The sequence below is a fragment of the Pithys albifrons genome, chromosome 5 (genome assembly GCF_047495875.1).
Source record: "Pithys albifrons albifrons isolate INPA30051 chromosome 5, PitAlb_v1, whole genome shotgun sequence".
NCBI lineage: Eukaryota > Metazoa > Chordata > Aves > Passeriformes > Thamnophilidae > Pithys > Pithys albifrons.
In genome coordinates this window covers 57,098,082-57,123,600 of record NC_092462.1, presented here as the reverse complement: position 1 = coordinate 57,123,600, position 25,519 = coordinate 57,098,082, and the positions used below count along the sequence as shown (strand labels likewise).

Below are 25,519 nucleotides of genomic sequence, written 5' to 3'. Positions count from 1 at the left end.
GAGGATGGTAATTTTGGTGATTGAGACCGCAGTGATCTGAGTGGTCCCTGCCTACCCTTGCACCCTGCCACGTTGCCAAAGGTCCCTGTCTTCAGTGAGAAAGTATGTGCAGCACATCAGTACTGCAGCAGCACAGTGGGTGTTGTGGTGGCCCTACAGCCACTGCTCCTCAGGCTGGCAATGCTCAAACACACCCCAGCTTCAGTGTTTGGTAACACTCTGTATGCACTGTGGCAGCTGCAGAGCAGACACATCACTTGGCTACAGGGCAGTAACTTAGAGCAGCAGACTAAGCAGCAAGAATGGTAACCTTATAAATTGGTCTTTCTGAATCCTCAGCTCTTCTGGAATGTTTCAAGTGCTTGCCCATTCCTATTTCATGGCTGCTAACCACATGCTGTGACTTAGATGATGATGGAGAAAGGTAGCTACATAAACAGCAGCTGTGAGACAGCCTTACTAAATGGGCATCTGTTCTTGGTGTTTCTAGTAAGTATTCCTGCTCTATCACCCCAAGTATGTTCTGAAGCCCAGACAGCCTTCCCTGTTGTGTTCCAAGTAATGCAGAAGCTGGAGACAAGTTGGCTCTCAGAGATTTTTGAGTGATGTGAAAGTCTAGGGATTACAAAAAGGGCTGCAGTTAATTAAGAAGCTTCTTACTTCACTGAATAATCTTGGAAAGATCTTCATAGAAGGCAAATACTGTTAATAAATTTGTTTTACTCTGCACAGTTTGACTAACACATGCCCATGCTATTGTCATCTTTCACAGTACTACTTTTAGTGTGTGAGACCTTCTATAGCAATGAAATCTCCCTGTAGCTGCTATACAAAGGAAATAAATGAAAATTCTGCCCACTGGGTGTATGCCCAGTGTTATTCCACTACTTTATTACAGACATTAGTGATTAGAGAATAAGTAATTTATACTCTTCCTTAAAAATACTTTTTATCCTCTACTGAATCTCCTGTTTCAAATATGCTGTAAATAACCAAGTCTTCTCCATTTACTTGCAAGTATATTGCCATCTGAATTACTTAAAACTTCATTACATATACGATACATTACAGAATGCTTCTGTCTGTAAAAAATGAACATTAATTAAAACTGAAGACACGTACGGGGACAGTGCAAGCAAACAAAACTACAAACTGGTACAACAGCTTACCAAAGTAACATAACAAGGATATTTAGTTCAAGAGTTTATACACCATGGTGGGACACATTTCTCAAAATATTTTAAATCCTCTGACTTCAGGTGGCATCACCAAGATTTGTGAAGAGCTTTAATGACACAAAAATTAAATTTTATTTTTGTTTTCTACTAAACCCATCATCTTATTTTTTTTAATAAAAAAGGTTTAAGAGGTCAAAATCAAAAGAAACCATTTATCTCTTTTTCTGGATTCTTGCTTAGAGCTTTGTTGAAATTTCCAGCTTTGATTGCAAATGGCAAACATTTCAAAGACAGAAAAAAACACTACCTGAGGAAGTAGTTCAATCTATGGTAGAACTGGGTGAATTACTTGCAGCAGACAATTTATTAGGAGACCACAAAAGACAGAGACTTCCTCCTCTCAAGGACAGCAACTGCTGCTTTCCTTACTCAGAGCTGGGCTATCATTCATCAAATGCTTATTTACCTGCTATCAGGCACCTCTCTACACTCTTGTAATGGTAGTTCTAATATCCACATTCTTTGACTAGTCATCTAAATCAATAATTTATACTCATTCAGGCACAAAACAGCAATATAAAAAATTAGGAAGAAAGGTATCACTAAGGCCTGGTGCTTCACACCAGCTGCTCCAACATACAGAGTACTGAGGTAGGGAGACACAGAGATTTGACTTCAAAAGTTTATGGAAGTCTTACTGACTGGAAAAACTGAGTTCAGCCCTAAACAAACAAACGAAAAAACAGAGAGAAAGAAAAGACAAGACATTTACATCTCCTTACAGACACAAGGGCTCGATGGCCAAGTTATCTGATGTGCCTCCTAGGACATGTTTGTACAGCAAACAACAACTGTGACTGCAGTCTGGAGAGCTATACCTGCACAGGCTGTAATCAATCTAATGTGCAACTTTAGCAATAACAGTGGAAAAGCAGAAGTTCAATTTAAGCTTAAGATAGAGTGGACCCCATTAAGTGAGAGCACCTTCATGATGATTAGCATGTTATAACTCCCACATATTAGCATCACCTCTTGTATTAATTAATTTGAACGCACTGGACGGACCATCCTTTTAAAAGCACCACTATTTTGATTAAGCAATTTATAAAGGGCTCTGAAGGATACATGTCTCAGATTCCACCAAACAAAGTAACTTCAAACATTTCCTGCCATTTAGAACTCATTAATTGTGGTATCCCCAGCATTACTACATTACAGACAGACAAAGAGAGTGTCTTTGAACATTATGCTCACCTTGAACAGTGAATGAGATAGAAGCCACACACAATGTAGTAACTGCACTTAGGAATAATTACAAGTTTTGCAACCTACAGCACTGTCACTCCAGTGATATGGAACCTTTGTTTCAGGAACAGACTCTAAATCTATTGTTTCCTTAATGAATTCAAATCAGCAACTGCACAGAGCCACAGAAGCAACAGTGCCAATGGCAAGAAACACCACAGAAATGGAAGTCTATAAATTTCAACAACAGTGGACTAAACATGCCAAAATGCTCTCAAGGTCTCACTAGCTTTGAAACTGCTGCATTAATCCCACATTGCTCTGCTCCTTTTCAGTGGGTCTCTGACCTGATCACCCTATCAAAGATGAAATGGGAAGAATGAAAATAAAAAACAACAAAACCAAAAAATCTTATTGACCATACCTCTCCACTCTAAACCCCTTGACTTTCAGTATTAAATCTTCTTAGGGCTGCTGAGCAATGCAAATGTTTTCAAGAGCTGAGTACTGACAGGACAGGAGTTACTTTAAGGTTCTTCTTGGCCACTGTTCTAGGCAGTTCATGACAGGTGGCAACACCTGAAAAACATTACTATTCCAACTCTGTTATCCCCACATGCAGTTTGAATATCCTGTTTAGTAAGGGCTATACCAATATTTGCAAAAAACTTTGAAAAAATTAAAAGTGACATGTATGCTGATGAAAATCAAGGTATTTTTAGAGCAGTGAAACGTGTTGCTTCAATAGCCTATACCTAGGAAGGAATTCAATCACTGCCACAGACAATCTTGTTAAAAACAAGTGAACAAACATTCTGTGACTTGGTGAACACTGGTCCAAACAGCCACCCATAGACTGTGATGCCGAAAGGGTTTTTGTTCTGATTTTCACATTTTGTAGATTTTAGGAACACAGTAGTTGTAGATTTTTAGAGGGTTAATATTTCTAACAGTTTAAGTTTAATGCCTTTCTATCACTACCCCTGTCCCAGAACAGGGAGCTCAAATTCCTTTAGTTAATTAATCTTGTTTAGACTCCTTTCCAAGGTAAAGAGCTGAAGGATATCAGAAGGCCTACAGAATGAAACATAAACATAGGTCAGAGTGACCCAAAAGCCAGAATTGGATGAACTCCAACAGACCTTTGTGTGCCTGAGGAAGAAGAGCTGATGAAGACAGAGGGTCCTGACGACCCCAGACCCAATTCCAGGGGGTTGGACCAGGGGTGGGACTGGGGCTGGACTGAGAAATGTGTAAAGCAATGATTGGAGGGATCTTATTATAAAAGCCATAGAAACAAGAACTAAGACTCATGCATGTCATCCTGTATTCCTGTGGGCTGTAGGCCCTGTGTTACTAAAGGACCTTTACTTTTTATCTTACCCTACACTAACGTGGCTCGAAGTCCTGTTTTTGGGGGGAAGGGTCATTCACGGCATCAACTGAAAGGCAAACTCAAACTCTTCATGAAGATAAAGCTTTACTTTGGTAGGTCTTAAGTATGTTTTGTATGCTGCAAAAAATTGTATCTGGCCCTCTGTCTTGGAGAAAGTATTCCCTACTTTCTTAAGGCTGAATTTCAACCAGTTTTTTATTGTTTTTTTCAGATCAAGAATAGATTTCTGCACTGCAGATGCACAATTCTAACTCAACAGACAAAAACCATCTGCCCATGTTACTAAATTTGTATCTTCTAGTCTTCAAGTTGTTCTGTGGCTGCATTAGAATCACTTATTTCATTGATACTTTTTTCTTCCTTTGCTTCTTTTCTTAAAGTCTTCAAACACTTGTCGAGTCTTTTTAGGAATACATCTACATCTTGCTTTTTAATTCCAATTGCTGAGGCAGCATTGAGGTAAGCACAGGGATAGTCGTTTGCATGTGACATAAAGCCTTTAAAAGTGTAGTTATTCACAGTTTGTATAGACCCACAGGGAACAACCCTGAAACAAACAAAAACGTGATTCAGTTAGAGATGCCTTGGACATGTTATATGATACTCTAGGTTGAACACAATTACACAAATTCCTACTGAAGTAGGGAGTTGCTATTCCTACCACTGGCATTCGGCACCAGTGTAACATTTAAAATCTCTTGAAATGCTGGGTTTGAACAGTGTGTACTCCAAAAGACTTACTTTTGTAAAAAAAAAAAAAAACCGGAAAACCTGAAGTGTTTATAGTAGGCAAAGAACTCGAGAATTTTAACTTCAAAAATTGAACCTGTTGAATAATATCAGCCAAAGATGGGCAGAATTACAGGACAAGCCAAGGTTAGGACAGGAAAATTTAAAAGAACATCTAACTAAACTACAGTACATAGAGATTTACTGTCATTCATCTGTTCAGGAAGTGGAATAATCCAAGCTAATGAGGCATACCTTCTGAGGTGGAAACATTCAGCTCTGCTACAAAAAAAATGACACTAAGTCTATAGCAGAAGTGAGCATGGCACCAGTAATTTTCAGATTAAGGAATGCTGCCAAAACAAATTTTAAATCATTCTATTTTTCTAAAAGGTTTAAACCAAAATCTTTAAAAATTATTTGGCTTGCATTTCCATGTAACAGTGTCTCTAAGAATAAATTCAGCTCAAACTGGCTCAGGCCATAGATTTTAATTGGTTTGGGGTTTTTTTTAACACAGTTAGTTCCAGAAAGCAGAATCTTCTTCCATATGACAAAAAGCTATGTAGGGTATTAAAAGCTTATTCCTCAGACATCCAGCATAACCATATTTGTGCTTCAATAAACAAAACAAAGATCTTCCCTAAGTAGCTTACATCTGAACTATAATATCAGACAACAGTTGTAAACTAAATGAAACCAAGGGGTACTAGGGAATAATGACACTAAATTAAATGGGCAAAGATTATCTATTTAGCCTACTAAAGTTAACAAAGGGAGCCTCACTGCTAACTCAGGCAGGGAGACATTAATTGACATCAGCGGTGAAGAAGGGTGATTACTCTCTGACTCGTTATTGTCAGGCTGCATTCTGTAATCATGAGACAATTGGTAAAAAACAAATTTTATAGCATTTAATATAATATATGTTAATATAACCTCCCAAATTTTCTAATTCATAGCATCCTTACCTTGCTCCAGAAACTTGTCTTGTGAAGAGCATAGATCCAAGCTGGGTAACAGCAGCATCACTACCTTCATCTAGATTCTTCAGTGACATGGCTAAAGTAACATAAAGTCAGGTTAAAACTGCTACAAAGCTGCTTTTTTTTCCAAGAGAATCATCATAAAGGACAAGTTGCTTTCCAACAATAAGCACTTTGCCAAATATTTGTGTTCAGATACAAAAGAAAAGAAACACCAATAAGAAACACCAATATGACGTTTCATAATTTTTAAGTTTTCCACAGACTGTCATAGATTACTTCTTTGGTTAGACTGCATGCAGATTCTGCACAGGTGGGCAATATTACTGCTGCATTCAGCTGAATTTTTGGTTAGAACAAATACCTTGAGCAGTAATTCCATAATCTCTTTTACAACACTAAGATGAGGGGTAAAGTAATTACACAATAATTTATTTTAAATGTACTTTATAAAAGGTATTACTATATGCTAATATCTTCTGCCTGCCTTGATCACAATAAATGAATATGTTGGACAGGAGTGAGGTAATGGGCCCAAGTTACCACTCTACTTTTGCAGGAGGTTACTGTGTTGGGTTCAGTGGTTTCGTATCAGTCTAAGAACAATTTAATAGAGTCTACAGAACAATGTTTAATATATAGGAATGGTATATGAAAGTGCATTATGAATGCACAGTATAGTAGAATTTTTTTAAAGATATAACCCCAACAATTACCTAAGGAAATGGGATTATGTGGTGTGTCTAAGAGTCTCTCATTGTGGCTATCTGCCAGCTTCTTCAGCTCACTTGAAAGATAGGAAAACATCTCCTGGAAAAAAAAAAGATGCAATATTTTTGGCATTAGCTATCAAACAGAGGAAATAGCACCTATTTCACAAAACTGTTAAGTCTCCATTACATCCTACAGGTGCCCAGCTGATTCTCTTTTCAAGTGTACCAAGTAAGTGGACCAGACAATTCACTGAAATAATTCTATAAAGTAACAGCTCTATTTCAGGAACACTATTCTTATCTCTCAAGCTGATACTAAAGTCTGTCTGATTTAATATATGTGCTTTGGATGCCAGTCATTCTCTCTGTGGCCCTGAAATCTAGGAAGGTAAAACCTGGAAGAGATTCCCAGTGCACAGTGGGGGTCTTATCCCACCCCACAGCTGCAAGAGCCTTCCTTCCCCTGCCTTGGCCCCTAAACCACTGAGAATGAACTGTCATCATCACAGATGGCCACGTTATGGCAAATTGCTCCTTAGTTTGTTTTCTCTCTATTAATACATTCCAGACTAAAAGCAGTACATTTTGTTACCAGTATCACACAATCACAATTCCCACTAGTGCAGAGACTTCCTTTTCTGTATGAGAATACCAATCCAGTCTCTTAAGTAGGCTATGAGTGCACATTTGACTGTATTTTATTTCACACAATATACACTCTCCTGAATACTCAGCTCTGCTGTGCAGCTTGTCCTTTTCCTATGACCTCTCTCCTGTTCAAGATGAGTAAAAGAATGGAGATATCTGAATTTCTGCTATCACTTAATTGGATTGCACCTTTACTATGAAAGTGTTACATAAGACTGAGCTTCATAAATGTTTTGGCTCAGATACAAGTCACACTGCACACAAAAGGCTGCTTCTCTTACTTCATCTGTATTTTATTTTCTCCCTCTTCCCCAGCAGTAATCTATGATAATTGCTCATGCTCTTCCTCAGTCTAGTATCTTCCTCTTCAGGTATCAGCTCAAAATACCTATGGACAGAGTGGACCTATGGACACCATTCTTCTTATTGTATACTATTTTTGCCATCCTTTTTAATGCTTAGTCTCTCATAAAAACTAGCAAAAGCGTATAGATACTAAGCAGTCTTTTTAAAAGCTATTAAACACCAAGTTTTTTCCTCTTTCTGGCCATAAAAACTCTTCTGCTTATTTTCTTCAGTGTGACTGCCTGGTGAAGCAATTCCTGGACTGACAAGTGATTTTTCATTCTTTAAATAGAGTTGCCTCTTCTGTTTGTAGACCAGTATCCTGCTCTGACCTGTGGACTCTGACAGAAGCAAATTATAGCTCACGATCAAAAATATGTTTTTGAACAGAACTTCCCCAAGGTCTTACGAAACCAAATGAGCTTTGTGGTCCCCAAGCTGGAAGAATGCTACAGCTGCTTTTTTTAAACCACTTCAGGAAGCCCAGTCTCACTTCATGAGTGACTGAATGCGCACAGGTCCTGCCCTGTTCTTCCTAATACCACAGAATGAATTCTGATGGAGAGGAAAAACTACCTTCCTATTGTCTAAATGAATTAGGCTATTGATTCAACCATCAACAAGAATGTAGAGTTTCTGCAATATTTGGAACCACAAAAATTTTGGGAAGTATCTATGGTTAATTATTTGTGACAATAATTCTTATTTCTTGTAAACCAGGTGGTTTTATGGTTTCATCAGAGTTTATTTACAGTTCACTCACAGAAGCTGAAAAACATTTCTGTTTCAAATGTTCAGACACTTTTGCCGCCCTTCTGGTCCCTCACTGAATATAAGCACATTACTTATTTGTTACCTGCTTTCCACAATAAGCATCACTAATGTACTAGCCATTTTATTACTAATTTTTTTTTAAATACAAATCATAAATTAATTTGTGCTCCCTCTGCTGGCTATTTACTTCTGCAGCTGAAGCAAAATATTACAGAAATATATATAAATTGTGTCTACTATGGAGATATTGTTGGTGAAATATACTGGAACAAGAAACAATTCCCAAGTAATTGATTTTTTGGTGTTGTACCTAGGGAATTCTCTGATAATTCCCTTACAGTATTACTAAAATGACTGCAAGCTGGTATAACAAGTTACCCACTGTACAAAAGTATTACATAAATTACATGTATTAAATGAAATTGTGTTACTAGATGAGCCTTTAAATACTCAGGCATTTTTTAAAACACGAGAGAATGGAAAGATGGGTAAAAAAATCCAAGTATGTATTTTCATCACTTTGACTGAAGTTACATGAACATAAATTCAAAACTTTTTATTTTTATGAACAACACTCTTTTGTGCCTTTCCACAGGAAGCCTTCTAGATATTTTATAGTTTGAGAAGTTTGTTCCAAAATAGATTAACTGCCTTTCCAAAAAATGGGGAAAAAAGCAATATTTTTGTGAGGTCAAATCTATAACCGACCTCTATTATAAAATATTTCTCTTATATGGAAAATTTATAAGCACCCTAAGCAATTATATATAAATGAGCTCTTACATAATAGATTTTCTGTAGCAGACACTCAAGTTTTCTGCAATGAAGCCAACTATTATGCTAAAGTTGCACCAAACAATCCAAGCACTAAATGTTGGCTAAATTTCATTATTTAATTTACTCTTTCTTCTTAGAAACTTATCACGAAACCCATCAGGATAGAGAATTGAATGCTAAACTACATGGAAATGTTTGGCACTTTCTGTCCTTCCAGCACCTAAATCAACAAAAACACATTAAAAAATAGGAAGAACAAGTCAGCAATGCTGTATGCATCTGCAGTGATTTTAGCCAGACCTCAAATTAGCAGGCTCAGAGAATCTATGTGGATTAGGAGAGACAGCTATCACCTGACTGTGTAACCAAGGAAATATTTCATACCAGATGAATCAAACCTAGGATATGATACAGGAGTAGGAGGTGTTTTTTGCTCAGTTCCATCATGACTGAAGTACAGTGAGGACGTGCTACAGTTGTTCTGCTGTGCTGGGCCCTGCTCCTGCTGATACTACATCATATTTTGTTTTAGTTTCAGGGAAGTAGAAACATTTTGTTGTTATACTTCCTCTTTCTTGCTGAGTGTCTTTTAAAGTGCTTATAGATCTGAGTGATAGAATCTATTTTAAATGGGGAGTGGGGAGTTATTTCTTGTTATTTCTAACTTGTGTGTGTGTTATATTGTAGTATTACTTTTCTCTTTTCTGTATAAATACATATAGTTAGTTTCAGCATAAACCTAGTTTGAGAGTTTTTTCCATCTCCCCTTTCTCAGCAGGAAAAAGAGAGACTAACATTCTGTACTTGGGCAGTTGGCATTTTGCCAGCTCAACCCAAGACAGCATCAAATATGCCAATTAATTATTTGGACAAAATGGCCTCATTCTACATATATATGCAAAAATATTTTCAAGAATTGTTGTAGCAAATGTTAAAAATATTCGAATCATACTATCGTCTCGGCTAAGCTTTGTGAGTGCAGATTTGGGCAGGGCTCTCCCCACGTGGGTGTGTCCTTCGAGCCTGCGCAGTGGATTTTTTAGGTGAGGCACAGCGTGTGCAGAACTGGCTCCACCCTTTAACTCCTCAGGTTCATCTGCCACAGCTGAGTGAGCTTGGACAGTGACAGTGAAGTCCTCAGGACTAGAACCTACAGCCCCTGGTATTGCCAGGAGGTCTCCCATCCAAGTACTAACTGGGGCTGACCCTGCTCAGCTTCCGAGGACTGACAGGATCAGGTGTCAGGGTGTAATTTAGCTGCCTTTGAATTATACCATATTTACATTGTAAAACTACATTTAATAGAACCTACACTAGTAAGGGTGACTCTTCATTTGCTGCTCCATTGTAATAGGCGCTGCTCTTCTTCCAAATGTAAATAACTAGAGGGAAACAAGTAAGTAAAAAGCCAGTAACTCCAGAGAAAAAAAATATGGGGGTACTAAATGTACCATCAGTCCCATACCAGCTGACAAAGAGTCAATTGATGAAGGCCAGAAAAGTTTTTGTGCACTGTTGAAATTATCCTAGCTGGCCCTAACTCTGCAGCTTGCTTACAAGGTGAGATTGTAACACTGCCTTCCTCCCTGCCTCACCCTCATCTGAAAAGACGAGCTGTCCTCAGAGAGCAGCCACACAGCTGCTCATGGCGCTGAAGACGACACCGCACAAGAGTAATTTTACAATCCCTCTGCATTAGATAAACTGTCAACTCTCATATGCTGTACCTGCGACTCCTCTGGTCCCATCTTACTGTGCAGCAGCAGCTGCTGTTTATAATGCAACCATCACAGCACCTCTGCTGCTCTGTGTGTCAGACAGACCAGCTGCATGTGACTCGTGATCTGATCAGACCCCCTGGCACAGCACTTCATGCCGCCAAGGAGACGCTGCTGTGCTGAGCAATGAGACCTGTTAGTATAATAGAGCCCTAGAAGGTTTCCTGTCTTCAAATGCAGCCAAACACATGACAGCAGTTACACATGTATGTGTGTGACACCTATACATGCCACACCCCCTCCTAGAAAGAGTCTCCTGCACTGCAAGAATTTTGTTCCGAATTTATAATAGAAAGTTTTAAAAATAAGAAACTAATTACAGAACCTTTAAACCTTCATAACACATGCATCTAACAAATATGTAATCTAACAGAAAGATATGGTAAAACACTATTGCTGACATTCACGTTTTTAAAGGTGTTTCTTAAAAACATCTGTCAACACATTTTCTTTTCAGCACTTGTGAGACCTTGAGTTCGGGCTCCTTACGACCCATCTCTCTCCAATACATACTGTAAGTATGTAAGCCTCTTTGAAATTTCCAGTCATGCTTGGCACTTGTTTAACTACACAATGTCATTTAACACAATTCACTTGAAACTATTTTGCCTCCAGCCACTCTCATGTTTGAATATGGTTCTACTTATTTCACATGAGGAAAATTCTGCAATACTCCCATGTTTGACAAAATACAGTGTAGCAAACTGACTAGACAAAAAACAAAGGGAGTAACAAATGTCTATCTTGCTTTGAGAATATCTGATTTTTTTACATTTTTAATATACATATCCATGGCTATTCTCTTTTTCCATAATAAGTAGAGCAATATAAACTCACACTGAACTCTACAAATAATTTATTTCAATCAGATCAATTACATCAATGACAACTCAGGAAACATAAACCTAGTATTTTACTGAATTGTAAAAACCAAACAACTTCCACCCACTCGGTGTGATTTTAAATATTTTAGAGAAGTAAGGACATAAAAATAGCTCCAGTTGCACTCTCACAAAGTAAAGAGACAGATGGATACTGATATAAAAAGCTCCATCACATCCCAAGCAACACAGAAATACATGCAAGAAAATGAGAATCACCTTGATTGTTAGAAAGTTTAATAAGGAAATCCATAACTGCTGAAAACAAAATTAAGCCATCATCTCTTCAATAATACCAATATAATAATTAGTTAAATGGATTAAAAGCACTGTATAGGATAATAGTTAACAGGTATTAAACCTGGTCAGTAGGCTCCTGAATACAAACCCTGAATGTCCTTGCTGAAAATAGCAACTTTTATGACCTGGAAATGCAAAAAGTGGGACATATTTATGGGGCCTGTACTGAGGCATCAAGGAAGTTGCTAAAAAACCATAACCTTTATATAATGTTATGAATTGTTTAAAAGCAAAGATAGTAACAAATTTGACTTTGGATCAGCTGTCATTTGCATTACAAAAGGACAAAGAATCACCTACTGAGATCAGAAAACCACTGTTCTAAATACCACAAACATATAAAAAGGAATACTGAAAATTCAGAACAAGTGAGAAAATATTACTGCTGGTGGTCTTCAATCCTTTCTCTGGACACATCAGATCGATACAGCTGCTGAAAACACTCCTTATTAAACTTTCATATTGGCCACCTTTATTTAGCTACTTGAATAGCATGTGTGTTACTCCCCTTCTCTCCTGTCCTCAGATCCATTGTACCATTTTCCTCCTTCATATTATAGTATAATTATCCCATACTCCTGGACAACTGCACACTGCACAACTGCCAGCTTGTCAGACAAATCCCACTCCATGTATATGCTCCTCTCACATAATCTCTTCCCCTTCTATACTAAACAGCTAATCTATGTGAAAAAACAATAGTCTGCCCAGTTTTCTTTCCTTAGTTGTGTGAGATTTCTCTCTTTTCAGTAACATTCTGGTATTTCCGGCCTAAGCTCAAATAACCTGAAGAAACACCCAGCAAATAAGGATCATGTAAAAAGAGAAAGGAAAAAAAATACCTAAAGTTTTTTATAGCTGACTTTTTGAGCGAGTAGGTGCAGCTGCACCAATATAGAAAGGAGTACTCAATGTCAAGCTATAAATAGCTCCTGCTGGAAGCCTAAAAGCTCTGCTTCTGCTTCCTCAGAGCACAGGCAATAAACTATCACTATTACATTTTTACAATTCAGGAACAAACAGATTTAAGCAAAAATGTTTCTATTTCTACAGCAAATCCAATAAAAGAAACATATTTATGCCATATATAAGGCCCTTTTTATAGAATATACTCACATTTGAAAAAGAAAGACCTGAAGTTGTAAAAATATGGTACTTTATTCACTTTAGAGTTCTATTTCCAAGGAAGTGACATGACTCAAAATACACAGCTATTCATTAAGATATGTTATTTATGAAAGTATTATTATTTATGACTAGGACAATATTTATAGTGCTCATTATACATCTGGTACTGGTGTGTATCTAACGTCAAAATCAACTTTGTGGGAGGCACGATAAATTCACTTGATATTCTTTTGGACATGAGAGTAAAGTGGGAAAAATACAATTTGCTTTTAATGAAGACACAAACCATACATGGCAATACACACAACAGTCCAGAACAAAATGTTAGAAATGGTATTGCAGTAGTTACAAGAGTGGTAATTGCTTTCAGTGTTTCACAAGCCACGTTTCTGCTTCAGCTGCACAGATTCCTTCTTAGTCATTGAAGGCCACTAAGTTGGTTTGGTTTTCTGTAGTGTGGCTATTTCTATGGGATCTCAATTCCAGTATAGAGAATTTCTAGATGCCTCTACAAGCAGCTAGAAATAAGTCCCAGCATCCAGCACGACTGCTAAGCCACACAATCAGAGACAGCAGCAAGCTGTCAGCAGGAAACAACTGGAATGTAGTTTTTAAATAAAATAATGAAACAGATAATGCATTATTTAAAATTATTAACTTAATAGTACTTAATTCACAGCATTTTCTTATCTAAAGCCTCTACAAAAAGAATCCTCTGTGTTACTATATAAAGAGAGCAAAATCAGGCCTCTATTATTTCCAGAATTAAGGATAACTCAAGATATACAGATTCCAACCTGACTTTCATTGGATTTTTGTGCAATGCAATTATACCCAAGTTAAAACACATAGTCTGTGAAAGGCAGAGAAGAAACCTAGCTGTGTATCCAGATGAATACCTTAAATGACAGTATTCTTCTCTTTTTGTGGCAATGCACAGTATTTATAACCTAACCAGAAGCTGTGATTCTCCAGAGAATGTGATGCATAAACATTTAATTAAACACTATCATAGCACAAAGGCACAATAGGGACAGAGAGGAAGAGCACAGACTCTGGGTTCTCTGAGTGTCCAATCTCCTGTCCTGCAAGCATTGTGACCATGATAACACAGTACAGTACTTCTCAGATTAAGCTTTTGTGGACAAAATTGTACTGTATTAGTCACATTTTGGAACAACAAATACTGTACATGCTAGTACAGGACCTCAGTTCAGCTTTCTGGTTTGAACAAACAACAGCATCATGCCTACCTATGATCACCATTTAACCAGGAATTAATTATATCATACTGCCTTTCCAGATTCCAAGCAAGTTCAATGGCTTTCTACACAGAAACTGGATTTACTACACAAAACAGTTGTGCAACAAGACCTTGTCAACAGCTGACTTCAAGGAAATGCTGCTTGACAAAAAGCTTACCTTTCTCTCTTTCAGTAACTTTTTGTAGCCACTGGTACCCAGAGACAGAAGTGTAATGAGGACATCTAAGGAAGGAGACGCAGATGCTCTTCCTGAAAAAATCCCACGATATACAGATTAAAGTGGCAAAAATAAATTTTCTGTGAAAGAAAGCTGATAATCAAGTTTTCTACAGTTATTTCATATGGCTGAAATCAGTCTATGAACCAGTTACCTGGATACATTTTGCTGATCTCCTGAATGAAGGACTCGTTGAAGCCAGCAATGATAGCACCACCTACTGGAACCATAAAATTTTTGTCCAAGCTCTGAACAAAAGCATCTATTCTGCCCACCCGAGCACCCTTTGTAAAAAACAAACAAAAAAATCCACAGTATGCATTAGAAAAAAGGAAACATGTGATAGCACCATAATTAAACAACAATGTAACTAAAATAAATACAATTCCTGAAACCTGTGCAGATTCTGCATTTATGATGACAAAATAAAAATCACAGTATTACCTTTTTTAGCACTGCTCACTATTAGCACCATTGTCTGCTTAACATAGGCCCTTACAAATTCCCACTTTTCTGTGATTTAAAATACTGATTTTAGTTCCCACAGGTCTAAGTGGAGTTCATTTTCAACAACCAAAACCAAACTCCTCGAAATTCAATGGGAAATATACAGGTAAAACTCTTCAATCTAAAACACTTTTCACAGGTTCTCACAGTAAAGGACTGCAGGTTAACGCTTCATTAGCAAAGATTTTTCTCAATACGTGTATAAATTTGCATTACAACAAGTAGGCTGTTACAGTGCTTTCCTTGTAAGGCTGCACGCGAAAATCAAGATCCTGGTAACTTCTTACAGCAGATAATCCTCCACTTCAGAGAAAACAAACACCCTTACACCTAAACATTCAGACATGCTTAATGGAAAAAAAAAATCTAGATTCTGCAGTACACCTTCAATTCAAATAACATGGGACTGGAAACTGTACAATTAAAAGAGAACCTGAAAAGTACATTAAACTCCACACATCCTAAAGCACATGCAAATTTTAAAGTGCTACAGACTAAATGCAAGGAAGAGAAACAGAGTTAATACGTACAGCAGACAAAAAAAAAAGTAGATCCAACTAAGCCACATTAATATTTCTGTTTTGATGGCTTACTGCATGTGAGATAGGAAGAGGCACTCCAAGTTTGTCAGCTTTTTCATGGCACGATGAATGCCAACAACTACCGTTTGCTTTAATTGACCAGCGACCACCATAAGAAAAGCACAACAAATTAAATGATCTCAAAAGCTTTTCCTCTGTGATACTTTTGCAAGTTCTACTCACACTGTGCTCAGCATGTCCATATTCCTAAGTATTCATTAATAACTACTTCCTCATAAACAACACATTTTCTAGCACACAAAATAAATTTTTGTAAATAAATGTAAAACAAATCAGAGCTCAAATGTATACATTTGCATAAGCAAGGAATAAACAAACAACCTATCAAGTCTAGAAAAAAATGCAGAAACCAACACAGTAAAGCTGCTATTTGTAGCTTTATAGTCTGAAACGTTTATCATTAGATACACTTCATGCAGCAAATCCCAGCATTTCCACAGCCACCTTCATGTTAATTTCTCACTAAACTTTTGCAAATTACATAAATATGTACCAAGTACACTTCAAATAAAGCACATACTATTTTCTATTTCATATAACACTTCCTGTTTTGTTAAATTCTCCATCTTTCAAGATTTAGAAATGCCAACATGACATTCCTGTCATAATTTTATCTGTGCCCTATTAAAAACATGACTTGGCAATCAGAAAAAAATGACCAGCATATTTTTAATTAATAATAGCTCAAGATCCCCTGGATCCTGCTAAACTACAACTCCTATTTTTCTGAATAGGCAACAGAGAGAAAAGAGAAATATTGAAGTGCACGGCACAGACAATACAATGAGCAAAAACGCAAGAATTCTCTTTTGTGACTCATCTAAGTTATCAAGCAACATCCTCTTCGAACTAAACAGTAACACTTTTTTGAATGTAACATTAAACTTAACCCAGTTTCCTCAACCATTCTCCGTGCCAACAATATTTTAACAGTGACAACATCTATAAAGTGTTGCTGTAGAATCCTGTACCATCAACTGAAAATCTGTAACTCACACTGTGTTCAAGGCTTAATCCCTATTCAAATGTGATCCATTATTTTTCTTTTAGTCAACAAGCTTAGGAAATATTTTAAGAAATCTTATTAAAGACATTTTTTCCATTATGAAAGACACATGAACATACACAAAACCTAAATAAATGTAGGGTAATTTCACAAAAAGCACATAACAGAAATAACAAATATTATTTTAAATTTCCATTTCCCTGTTTTGTTTTCTCAGAAAATTATTCAAATAGCAGACATGCATGGGATTACTTTCAAAGCCATGAAGCATCTGAAAATGTGCTAGTTGTCTACAAATCAGAGATTTACTTATACTTGCTGAAAAAATATTATTGGAAACACACAGCTCCTACCTGCTGGATAAGATGCATACATTTCGAAGACTGAACTCCGTACGCATTGTTGACAATATGGGGAATGTCATAATTAGCACAAATCACAGCCAGTTCCTCCAGCCTGTGAGCATAAAACTGATTTAGAGAAGCATTGATAAATATAACTCATCTTATAAATCAGACCATTGTAAGACTGAGGGGTCCACAAGGAGGTCAGAATGAGAAACATAACTTTTTTCATCAGTACCTTGAGGCAGTACTTGTCACCTTAAGCTATAAAGGTTAGGATAAAAATTTCTATTGCCTTTTACAAATATTGCAAACTGATCTGGTCTGAAACTTCTCATGCTTCACTTTAAGTTTTATCTGGACACCAGTACCAAATCATTTTGCTTCAGGTGTAAGTATTTTTTTTGCTACTTTAATGTTAACTAACAGAACTTTAGCCAGTCAGACTTCTAAATAATCTTTTCCTCCGATATTCAACATGACATTGACCTATGGAAGTTTCAAGAGCATTCTGTAACAGGAAGTTTTTACATGCTTCTGTTTAATTCAAAGAACTAGTATTTCAACCCTTTGGCTGGAATCTCACTTGCATGTTTCAGACAAATTAAAAGAAAAGAAATTCTTTAAAGGAAAACTACTTCCAATGCATTTTTACTCTACCTCTTTCTCTACAGCCTCCCACTGTAATGTACTGGCATTCATATAAAATGTGACAGAGTATGAAAACACTTTGCAAGAGGTGACACTCCTTTGCATTCTATTCTATTACATTGCCTTGTGATGTTGTGCAATGGAAAACTCAGCCACAAACGCCATATTAAATTTTCTGAATCTTAATCATTAGGAAATCATCACTTATACCATACCATCCTTAAAGAAATCAAAAGTATTTTACAACTAGGAAACACCAGTAATGCAATGTACTTATTCATCTTCTACAGTCAAGATATTTGTCAGAAGCTGCATGTCCAATAATGTTTCACATTTATTAACATCCTGAACTGTGCAACATTAACAGAATACTTAAGGAAACATAACAATATGCAGGGCAAAGTTTTTGCCTTCTGATCTGCTGATCTTAATCAGACTCACTCCTCATCTTCTAGAGAGCCGCAAAAGGAACACAATTCCCCTCTTAAAAGTTTTTTTTTTGAGTGCACGTAGAGAATTTCACCAAACTGATAACAGAGGGTGTGCAGCTATTTGTGCTCATCTGTCTCATCTCCCGAGACTTAAAGGAGAAATAAGTTAACTTCTATAAGTACTGAAAGTAGAAAAGTCTCTTTTTATTTTTCCTAAAAATATTCTACTGAACAATCAGGTCCATGTTACAACACAAAATGAGAGTGCTGTAGTTTGAAGAGAATGTGGGGAAGCAAACAATGATACACAATACTTGTCTGCTTCCATGGCTTAAAATGAACCATTGAAAGTGCTGCTAATCATATCATAAGGCATTAATGTAAGTTAGCCACTACTCAAGTTCTTTTAATAGTCACAAATACAGAAATATTTCCCAATTTATTCCTTCTTTCTCTCCTGTTTGTGAAAGTTCATGAAAAGAAAGCTTTGCTCTTTTTTCTATTAATGAAAGTAAAAAGATACAGAATTCTGCTAAGCACATAAACCAACTGAGAAATACACTTTTTTCCCTTTCGTTCTCTTAAATCAGTAGTTTTAGAATCACCTTACAGCAACAGCAGGTAAAATACTGCCTGAGAACTAATGTCTTTCTGAGGAAGAGTGTTTAAACACTAGTGAATTATTCCCACAGAATTAAACAATACTTCAACGTAAAGTTATATGCACATAGGCACAAACTACTTAAAATTTTTAAACACCACCACCATAACTAAATAAAGACTTACAAATGCAAGATATTTAAAAACAGACATTTAAAATGGCACCCTCCAGAAACGTTGTAGAGAGTTTTCCTTTCTGTAGGAAGATGAATGTTATGGCCTTCAACAGTTGACAGTATCCTTTAAATAGAAAGTGCATTCAAATCCTCCTATACCTGCAGTATATCATAACACAGTGCCACTAGGTAGTAATTCATCTCTTAGTCGTAGAGGACAAAACAATCACATGTCAAAAAAGGAAGCAGATAAGGAAAAGATTCATTTACCTGAGCTATAAAACAGACCATTCAATTTTGATAGCTGTGATTTAAGTTAGCCAATAAATCTGCAAGTCAACTTCACGCAATGCTCATAGTATTCTGCAGAATTACAAAGTTTTAACTTCCCTCTAGCAACTAGTTTAACATATGATAAATACAGGGGGTGGGGGGGTTAAAGGTAGGAAAAGAGAGTGAAACACATCTTTACTTGCCACATTTCAGAGTCAATCTTTCTTTCATACACTTGCAAATAGTCAACTTAATTTTCCAATTAACAAAGTAATTAACAAAGAAGCACACACTGTGTTGGAACTCTAAACATAAGTCTTTTCAATTTTGTAATAAATTAAAAACAGTTCCAGTGAAACTACCAAGACACTACATTTAAAACCATGTGAAAAAAGACATTAATATCTCCTACTTTAGCATACTACATGTAAGCTCATAAAAATACACTTGTTCAGTTGCAAAACCTGTGGAATTTCCTTCTTTGTATTTACTTTTGCAAGCAAATAGAGAAAGCGGGTTTTGCAAATAACAACAATGCTCATTTTGGACAAATGACTCAATATACCAAATACTTCAGGCACCTCTTCTCCAACATGTTACTTTCAGATTAACAAGCATTTCATAAGCAATGCACAGGTTGAAACAATGTCTCACATACTCTATTTCTCACTCATGCCTGCTGTGTTCATTCCAGCATCAGATAGAGCTTGAATGACACCTTTTAGCAACTACAAAAGTTACGTATATGGACACATAACAGTAGCAAAGAATGCAATGTATTTTAATAGTGATTTAAGAGCTGAAAATTATAAGTAGCACCATCATGCAATCAGGCAGCAAATGGTCAAACCAAGCTAAGTTATGGCAGGGCAAATTGTGTGTTATGCAGCACATCCGCCCTAGATGTATCCAAGAGTTTCCCTTTATTGGTGTATCTTAATTACCCCTATACACATCGGTATAATATAGGAAGGAGTAACTCAGGCAAAGATTTTAAATTTAGCTATAGCTTTTTTTTTTTTGGTAACTGTATTAACACCCAAGGAAAATTCATCACTGCCTGGAGGAGTAGAAAAGCCAGTGGTACCATTAAAACATGGCATTAGTTATGGAGCTGTATTTCCTGGACCACATCTCTGTGGAAGTCTACTTTAACTGTTGCCATGAAATTATAAAATCCCAATATATAAAATATCCAAATGGCATTAATTTCACCATAAGAGATTATCATTAATCTCAGTTACATGGCAGAAGAAAGACCTTCTGCATTATTCTCACCTTTTTAATATACTTTTCTGGAATTGGAACACAGTTCAAGCAAACAGAAAACAGGACCTTTACTTATTGTTGGCAGAAGCAATTTTATGAAGATGGACATTCAAAACCTGAAGGTTTTGGTTTGTTGGGTTTTGTTTGTTTAATTGTGTTTACACATTTCTTACAAAGACTGCTTACCTATCAGGTACCCTTGGAGCAAAGCAAGATGTTGTGGAATGCACACAAAGAATATTTTCAGCACCTAGTGCCTTGATTTTGGCCTCCACTGCTTCAAGGTCTGTCCGTAGCTCATCGCCTTCTAACACATTTTCTATCACCACAGGCTCAAAACCTGACCAAAAAAAGCAAGACCTGAATGTAACACAACAAATCTATGACTAATTGTGACATTTTAGTTTCAGTATATCTCTGAAAAAACTTCTTGCTTCTGTTGTTTTAACAGATTCTAACAGAAAAAATTGTGCAGATCAGATTGTCACCTTTTGATCACCATTCCTAGGACACTTATGGTTTTTGCAGAAATTTAAGAGAGAGAGATTTGAACCATGAGCTTCAGTTTTATATAACTCTCAGCAGAGTAAATTAGGCATCCTTCTTGGAGGGTGAACTGTAACTTCCTTAGTACTGTGTTCTCTGTTGACTACTTTATACACCCCTGTACCTCAGCATATTGCCTGCATTTCACAAGGCATTAGGATGACAACTCATACATGTGATTACATGTTAGAAATCAGGAGGGAAAAATAAAGCAAAACTAACTGTGCATTAAGACTTTTTTGGCTCTTACTGCAAGGGTATGAATTGGTCACTCTGATAGTTGTAGAAGAGCACACTCTGTGTGATCAATCAGTTCCTTCTTACCTGCAGTTATCATTGATTTGAAGCAAGATTTCTGGTCTATACGTGGCCAGATAATGTATTTTGCCTTTGGTCTCTTGTGCCGCAATGTTAAAAAACACAGAGTTAAACTCATGCCAGTTGCCATGGGAACCACAAAGCAACTGGCCACTGTCCGGACACCTGTACAGAAAAAGCAAGACAGAAATTAACATGAAGAACCCATGACATACCCCCAAAACAGGAAAGATTTTTCAAATTTACACCTACCAGCCAGCTTTATAATATCCAGAACTACTGAATTAGTAAGTTTGTTCAAAAGGCTCGACCCTGCAGCTTTAGGCTGGACTGCAGAAATATCACCTGACCTTCCAATTCCATGGATCAATCTAGACAAAAGAAGTTGAAAACACACATCAAGTTTTTTCACATTGCAAAGCAATAATTCTTGCTGACTAAAGAGAATTTCATTTGATAAACAATTGTGGAAAATTTTGTATCCAATGCAACATCAATATCTGCATCAATATCTGCATCTGTAATTCATTACAATGAATTTCATTGTAATAAACTACACACATTTGTATGAAATTTTGGGTTTTTTTAACAGTAGATTAAAAATGTTCCAAGCATGCAAGTAAAAACTTTGAGAAGACCCGTGGCAGCAACACTTTTAGCATCTGGCAGGCTTCCTATTAAGCACACCTCAGCATTTCTTGATGTTTGTTGAATTAGCATTATAAATGCTGACATGTTCAGACACACAACTCCAAGGAGAACAAAAATGATTTGCCCACGGTGTAGCACAGCATAGACATAGTGGTATTATACAGATACTCCCCTGGCAAATAATTCATCTCCTTAAGGCAAGGAAATAATATACACTGTGACAAACATATATATACAAAGTGACACATGTTTTATATATATATATATAGATATAGATACACAGCTATGCCCATCTTCTGTATTTTTATTTACTTCATTCTGCTATACAGTAGTATCTATCATGGAATACCCTGTCTGTCTACATTCTGTTTATAAATTATGTTTACAAACTGCATTTACAATTTTGGAGATTATTCAGCACCTTTCAGGAGTGGGGGATTCTGGAATAATTTCTAAAATACAAGCTTACAGAACTAACTAACTAACTTGACCCATGGCTGAAATGCAGCAGCTGTAATAATACACAACAATTTATGGCTTAAATTCTTTATCTTGGGAATTTAAATTCTTTATCTTGGGAATTTAAATTCTTTATCTTGGGAATTTAAATTCTTTATCTTTAAATTATTTATCTTGGGAATAGAGTAAAGTGCAGTCCACTGAGTGTACAGAATTCAGAACTTCTTGGAGCATAGTTTTACAGCTTAGATTTATTTTTCTGTTTCAAGCTATAGGCTGAAATGCACAAATGCTTGATAATTAGTTGAAACTTACACATAATCCTCACTGCACCTAAAATATTTTCTTCTCTGTTCTTAGTAACTTTCTTATACCAGCACTTTTTATTTTCTGCACATAAGGACTCCTTCCTAAGGAGCAATCCTTAGTAAAACTGGCCCTTAGAATTTATTAAATTTAAAGGAACGACAGCTTGAAAACCATCTCCTGCTACCTCCATCACTCCCAAAGTCACCTGTAACACTTACTGTAGTGGAGAACACCCTGCTATTGCTGACACTCACAGGTGACAGAGCTGCATCGAACGGGCCAGTTCAGGCTCTCTTGGCCAGAAGCCAGACATGCTTTCTCCAGCACTGGCAGAAAACAGAACTTCTTAGATAATCTCCCCTCCCTTACCATGCACGTCCTAGTCTAAAGAGCAGTACACAAAACTAGAAAAGCCAAACTGATATATTGCTGGCTTTCTCCATTCATTTTTCGTGGTACTGTAGGGCTTATGAAATCCATTAAGCCAAAGTAACTCAACCTCCATGGGGTAAAGCTTGCTAAATTTCTGGTCTCTAAAATGCTTTGCGTTAATCCTTCAAGGAGAAACATCCAGGAAATTTCACTTTGTTTCACTTCCGTTGAATAAAACATAACAAAGTATTCAGCACAGAACTCTACACACACATATGAAAAAGTGTAACACAGAGCCCCTAAAATTATAGCATACAACACAGCCACCGTGTCAGAAGGACTAAAACCTATTAAAAGCTCTTCTTGTCTTTATGTATCTTCTTACTTCATAGATGGATTGGGCTTTCATCTGCCTATCAACTAATAACATTATAAAGCTTATTCATAAATACAATAAAACACAAATAGCTGTTCACTAGGAAGGTTCAATACCAGACAACTACCATGTGCAGTAGTTTCTAAGCATATACACATGAAAAACTGTACTATGTTAAAAAGGCTAGTAATACAAAGATTATTTTAAAACATTCCTCTGAAGAAAACTCAGTACCTTCAGCTTCTATAAGTTCAGCATACAGAATGTAACCCAGACATTTTGTGTCATTCAAGACTTTACAGTGAGTTACTAATAAAAATTTAATATAGAAATTTGCATCAATTAAATTATTTCATTATATTGTTTTTCTCAAATGCTATCAAGGTCCTAGATAACAAAGTGCAATAAAATAAGCCACTTGAAAGCATTAATAATAAATCTGAATAATTGAAACTGTCTTGTACCTGTAATGCCTTCGGGCAACAAGTCCTGACGCCACTCTTCCTTCCCTCTCACCCACACCACAGTTGCCCAGGAAGTTATTGCTATCCATTATAGAAATTTCATGAAGAAACAATTCAATGGTGCTTTCATCCCATCCATCTTCAGGACATTTTCTCTTAATAACAATAATATAGAGGTAACTATGAAACTTGGAAATGAAAAATGAACAAAACTTTATGCAACTTTGTTTGACTGTTATCCTTCCTTCCCACACTGTTTGTATTTTCATTGTGTTGTTTTATATTACCTACTATTATGAACCTGTATTCAGAGAAAAGTTAAATAATGATTTTTGCATATATTATTAAATACTATAACTTTCTCATCTCTTGACATTAAAACAGTCAGGATATTTTTCACCTTTGAAGTGTTTTTTATGGTACACAAAAAAAACACTGATGGGCGTATGTTAATTACTCCCTAAAAGACAATAGATTATTTGACGTATTCTCTAGACGGGATCTACAACTATAGGAACACAACAGAGAAAACTGGATGAAAAGGAAGATACTTGGACATTAGTCAACCAAAAATACAAGTAGAAGGGAAACACAGTTTCAATTGCAACACATCTTCCTATCTGTGCATTTTTCTTTCTAGTTTTATCGAATCTACTTATTATCTAATAATCTCATATTATCTATTATAATTTTCTTTCCAGTTATTTATTATCTAATAATAATACCTAGTTATTACCTAACCACTTCCAGATCACGTCAAAACCTGCGACCAGAAACATGCCTTCTCGTGCTCTGTACTTCCTTAACTCATCTTTGTCAATTGCAGAGAAAATCCTCATAGCAAAGGAGCACAAAAAAAAAAAAAGTGCTGCTATAAACTCAGGGGCTTTTCCACATGTCCCAGTATCAAAGTTAAACTGGAAACAGCAGACAACATGGCTAAGGATGGCCAAGAATTGAAATATTTGCTAATTCATGATCATGACTTTTATACAATGGAAACAAAAGAAATACACATTGCTTTGGCACCTTAGAAGTATCACTTTTTAAGTCAGGTAGCAAAGTACCAGTATCTTAACTGCCCTTAAACATTTCTTTAGTTGTTCGCTGGGCCTTTTACACAACCTGCGGCGGCCACTTTTCTCTCTCAACCGCGGCCTTTCACCCTGTGTGTCCGCAAGGTCTGTGTCCCCACGGCCGCGGCGGTGGCGCCGTGCCAGGGGCAGCGAGCCGCGTACGGAGCCCCGGCCGGCTGCGGGGCGGCCGCTGCGAGCCTGGCCCGGGCCGGGGCGCTCGGAGGGTCTTGGGGCCGCTCGGAGGGTCTCTGGGCCGCTCGGGCTGGGGCGGCGCCGTTACCTGGTCCAGCAGCGCCCGCAGGCACAGCTCGTGTGCGCGCCGACCCTGCGCCCCCTGGCGCACATAGGCCGCCGTCACCAGCCGCTCGCTACAGCGCTGGTTCTCCGCGTTCATGGCCGCGGCGCAGCCACCACCACTACCCCACCGCGCCGAGCAGGCCCGTGGAGTCAAGCACTTCCCAGAGGAAGGGGCGGGCCGCGGCCGTGCGGCGCACGGAGTGCCGGAGCCCCGCCCCGCCGTCGGCTCCGCGCTGCCAGCAGCGCCCGCCCGGCCCGGCTCTGCCTTGCCCGGCCCGGCCGCGGGGCGGAGCTCGGCCAGCCCTGTACAGGTGTGGAGCTGCAGTCGCTCCCCCCCTGAGCCGCAGGTGGGCGGCCAGACGGTCCGAGCTTGGGGCGTTCTCCCGGGAGGGGAGGTGCGGGGGGAGCCCGCCGGGACACAGAGGGCTGGGC

The 25,519-nt window shown here is 37.5% G+C and overlaps 1 protein-coding gene across 2 annotated transcripts; it reads right to left on the bottom strand.

The window, feature by feature from the left end:
• Positions 1 to 849: 849 nt before the first annotated feature.
• On the bottom strand, positions 850 to 25,274 carry SEPSECS (Sep (O-phosphoserine) tRNA:Sec (selenocysteine) tRNA synthase). 2 transcript variants are annotated; one of them, XM_071556693.1, is made up of 11 exons: positions 25,071 to 25,274; positions 23,715 to 23,869; positions 21,336 to 21,454; positions 21,090 to 21,248; positions 20,406 to 20,559; positions 16,829 to 16,931; positions 14,515 to 14,644; positions 14,301 to 14,392; positions 6,251 to 6,344; positions 5,520 to 5,610; positions 850 to 4,366 (listed from the first exon to the last, which is right to left on the bottom strand). In XM_071556693.1, the coding sequence occupies exons 1-11, from the start codon at positions 25,182 to 25,184 to the stop codon at positions 4,117 to 4,119; spliced, it is 1,461 nt and encodes a 486-aa protein (XP_071412794.1). In that variant the 5' UTR covers positions 25,185 to 25,274; the 3' UTR covers positions 850 to 4,116. The 2 variants fall into 2 exon arrangements, with proteins under 2 accessions (XP_071412794.1, XP_071412795.1); XM_071556694.1 differs by lacking the exon at positions 25,071 to 25,274 and adding an exon at positions 24,451 to 24,471.
• Positions 25,275 to 25,519: the final 245 nt, after the last annotated feature.